The sequence below is a fragment of the Zonotrichia leucophrys genome, chromosome 4 (genome assembly GCF_028769735.1).
Source record: "Zonotrichia leucophrys gambelii isolate GWCS_2022_RI chromosome 4, RI_Zleu_2.0, whole genome shotgun sequence".
NCBI classification, from domain to species: Eukaryota; Metazoa; Chordata; class Aves; order Passeriformes; family Passerellidae; genus Zonotrichia; species Zonotrichia leucophrys.
In genome coordinates, this window is record NC_088173.1 from 28,319,160 (window position 1) to 28,323,345 (window position 4,186).

Consider the following 4,186-nt stretch of genomic DNA (forward strand, 5'->3'; position numbering starts at 1 on the left):
GTTCCCAGGTGTGTCACGAGCCACTGTGCCATGGAAAAGCCTGTAGGAGTGACTTGTAATTGAGAGCTTAAACAGCAGGATGGGGAACGGCTTCTGGACCCACAGCTCCCTAATTACCATAATGAAGCACAAACCCTTCTTTCCCAGGACAGAAGCCGATATTTTAGTCAAAGAGTTTTTCAGTAAAACACACAATAAATAAAACGGAGGCCCCACGGCGCTCATTGGCCGGCTCCCGATGCCGCCGCCAAGCGGCGCCCCGCCCCGCTTCAGCCGTACAATGGCGCTGCCCACCCGCCCCCTCCCTGGTAGACAGATCCAGTGCGCAGGCGCCGGTATTTCTTCCGGTCTCCAGCGCGCCGCCATTTCAATGTTGACCCGCGCATTTCCGCTTCCTCTTCCGGGTCCGGCGGCGCCAGGTATGGCGGTGGGCGAGTGAGGGCTGTGGGTGCTCATCCGCCTCCATCCGCCGCCCGGCGGGCGGCGAGCGCCATCCGAGGCCCCGTGGGGCAGCGGGGATGGGCCGGCGGCGCTGCTGCTGCCCGCGCGTGGGCCGGAGCGGTGACAGAGCCGCCGGGCCTGCCGAGGCCTCCGCGGTGGGGCTCCCGAGCAGGGCCCGCGTCTCCCGGGGCTGCGAGTGGAGCTTTTGTTGACTACAAAATACGGAGCGCTAAAGCTCTATGCAGTCTCTTAGGAGAGCGTGACATAATGCAGGCAAGACTGGGATGTTTGAACAGTGTTCCAGTTAGTCGGGTGAATTTCATTGCGGATCGCATCGTGCCCGCTGTCAGGCGATTTGTTGTTCTCTAATAGCGTTCTGCTGGCGTCGCTGATCAGGAAAGGCTTTAGTTTTATTAATATGGGATCGGCAGCTGCTGATTCACATCTGGCTCTGTACGGGTGATCCTGTGAGATGTGAATTCCTGTGTGGATATCCACCTCTTAACTAGTGCCCCTTTGGTTTTGGTTTTTTAGGGCTGAAAAATGGTGCAGCGCCTGACATACCGCCGTAGGTTGTCCTACAACACAGCTTCCAACAAGACCAGACTGTAAGTAAGATCCGGTGTAAGAAAACTCCTGTTGTAAACAGGTGATGCTTCCCTTCCGATTGTCACATTAACTGAGTGTTTCTCTGCTGTGTTCAGGTCCCGAACACCCGGGAACAGGATTGTTTACCTTTACACCAAGAAAGTGGGAAAGGCCCCTAAGTCAGCATGTGGGATTTGTCCAGGACGACTTCGTGGTGTGAGTATGATTACAAACACCTAAGGGTGTTGCTGTGCTGCAGGGTTTCTTCAGAAAAAAAGAGCCTTTCCAAGTATACAACGGGCCTGTTAATTGACCAGTTCTTGTTGAAATAACCTTTTTCTTTAAAATGTTCAAATCAAATGTTGTAGAGTTTACTGGCAAAATGAGCTTTGGAAGCTCAAACTTTTTTTAATGCTCTTGGTTTGCATTATTATTAAATATAAACTCTTGTTTAGAAAGTCTGAAATTTTTAAAACTAGACAGGGCAGTTCTGTAGCAGATTTAAAAATGTAAATTAGATCTATTAGACTTGCAGAAAAAAGGATAAGCCAAGTTTATAAAGTATTTAGAAAAAAGGAATTAATGTTCCTAATGTATTTTTCTTCAGAATGTTTCCTTGAAGTAACACCGTTGTTTTTAACAGTTATGGGAATGCTTGAGTAATGGTGATCTTTGAGCAGTTCCTGTCTTCAAAAAAAGTCTTTCTTTATAACCAGTTTTTTAATGGAGCTCTTGTTGAACCCCTGTGGTGGGATGAAAAGATCAGCTTAGGAATGCTGAGGATGGCCCATGCAGTGAGCTGTGACCTTGGTCACTTTTTAGCGTCTTGAATAGTAAACCTCAAGTGTTGCTGGTTTTTTTGTGCGTTTTTTTTTTAACTATGAAAGTGATGTTAGTTTTTATGTGTCAGAGAAAAAGAATTTCTGTGCCATGACACCCTTGCTTACTTTTTGCCGTCTGTAGGTCCGTGCTGTGCGCCCCAAAGTCCTGATGAGGCTGTCAAAAACAAAGAAGCACGTGAGCAGAGCCTACGGTGGCTCCATGTGCGCCAAGTGTGTCCGTGACAGGTAACTCACACAAAGCCAGCTCTCTTACAGAATTTTTACATCTCTCCCAAACTTTGAAGGCTCTTGTCTGACCCTGGTGTGGGGAGATGGAGAATGTGAGTGTGGGGCACATCAAGCAATGATGTGGGTGATTTTTGTCCCTTGGATTGGAGGGAGTTCCTGCATGTGGAGCTCCTTTGTGGAGACTTTTGTATTGACTGCCCACGGTAAAGATTATTCTGTTCCGTGGTCCTGTTTTGCCTTATGCAGATCTAATTGAATTTTTCACTTGTTTGTAGTGTTTCGGGATTCACAGGTATTACTTGGTTGCGTGTTAAGCAGCTTTATGTGGTCAAGCTTTAAAATGGCCTTTGCCCGGCCTCACTTAATTCAGTTTTATTGTGTAGCAATTGCATATCCTATGCTTCCTTGGCAAGTTTGAGGAAAAGCACGACCATGAGTGTGTCATCTCTGTGAATGGTAAACAGAAAATCTGGGGTCAGCAGTCTAATGCCAGGTTTTTTTTCATCTGTAGTGCCAGCATTTTTTTTTATTATTTTGGCATGTGTAAGTTCTAAGATGAATTACATTAGGCACCACTGAAGATGAGCTGTTACAGCTGCAGAGCCATAGCATAACTTTTCTGTGTTGAAAGCCACATTCTTTCTGAGTGTTTTCCCAAACCCTTTGTGAGCTTGGTGGGTAGTTCTTAGTGCATGGGTATGTTTTATTCCTACTGTGCCTAAACCAGAAATTACAGCGACCTCCTTTCCTGTAATGGTCAGGTTTTCTCTTGCACCTACTTAGGTATCTTTGACAGTTTTGTACTGCAGAGGTAGCCATGTGCACCAGATACTGACAGAAAGCATTTTAATGTTTAAGGGTAGAAGAGTGTGTGTGGCACACTGGTGCTGTCAGCCCAGAACCATCAGATAGTCTGTTGGTATGTGAATGCTGGTGCACAGATCTGTCCCAGCTGCTGGTGGCCCTGCATGTTTTCCAGAAATAGTCATATTTGGGCATGACTTGACCTGCTAGGCTTTTCCCTGTTGATGTGCAAGGAGCTTTAATCCTGGCAGGGAAAGTATTCCTGGTTTTGATAACTGGATGCATGTAGTTCTGAGGAAGAGAGCTGACTTGTCACACCAATTCTGACTTCAACAGAATTAAATTAATTCTCCAGTTAGGAGTTCTGCTTTTTGCCTTTGAAGTTTGTGAGGATGGTAAATTTTCCCATGATCAGCCATCAAGTATTACCTTGCTTGCCTCCAAGCCACTTACCCTAAATTTGCAGGCACTGTAGGCTGCCATCCCCAAACTACTGCGTTCATGGGTTGCTACTGTCCCTGTCTTTTGCTGCTGGCAAGACCAGCAGTGGGTTCCCTTTTTATGTAACTGTGGAGCTAACACCACACGTGCAATGAATGTGGGAGATGGCAAAACTAATTGTAATTTGGGTTTTTTTTGTGTTTATACTTTAGTAAATAGACACATATCCTAAAGTCGTTTTTCTTTTCCAGGATCAAACGAGCTTTTCTTATCGAGGAGCAGAAGATCGTTGTGAAAGTGTTGAAGGCACAAGCACAGAGCCAGAAGTCAAAGTGAATCTATTTGTAGTTTCAGCCCAATAAATGAGATCTCCACTTCTCTTGTGTCCTGTCATTCCATGTGTGACTCAAAGCTGGTAGGAGCTGCTGCTACTTCTTGCAGGTTGTACAGTGCAGAGCTGGGTTTCACTGCAACAGAACCTGTAGGTCAGGATGCTCTGTTGAGTGCTGCCTCCTGGAAGGAAGTCTGGTTAAACAGGACTCTCAGCTCAGGCTCAGTCACGTTGAGGGGCTGGAATAACTTTCAGCAGTGCAGGTTTTCTTTCAGCAGCCATTTATCTAGTCATTGGAGGACTTGGCTCAGAAAAAAGTTAGGACTTTGAAAAAGAAGACAGAAGAGGACAGCTAGTATAAACCTCAGGTAGATATTTTTTTTCATTGTATGTGGTATTACTCAAGAGAAGGGGGAGAGAATAGTCTTAGCTTCTCAAAGCCAATGCTGTATCCACCAGACAGTTGCCTCCTGCTACATCTGAATCTCTGGAAGAAAGCTCCAGCTGCTGT

General features: G+C 46.2%; 1 protein-coding gene across 1 annotated transcript; it reads left to right on the forward strand.

Annotated features, from left to right (window-relative positions):
- Positions 1 to 370: 370 nt before the first annotated feature.
- Positions 371 to 3,722, forward strand: RPL34 (ribosomal protein L34). Its single transcript, XM_064710944.1, has 5 exons — positions 371 to 419; positions 976 to 1,049; positions 1,146 to 1,245; positions 1,993 to 2,096; positions 3,596 to 3,722. The coding sequence occupies exons 2-5, from the start codon at positions 985 to 987 to the stop codon at positions 3,678 to 3,680; spliced, it is 354 nt and encodes a 117-aa protein (XP_064567014.1). The 5' UTR covers positions 371 to 419; positions 976 to 984; the 3' UTR covers positions 3,681 to 3,722.
- Positions 3,723 to 4,186: the final 464 nt, after the last annotated feature.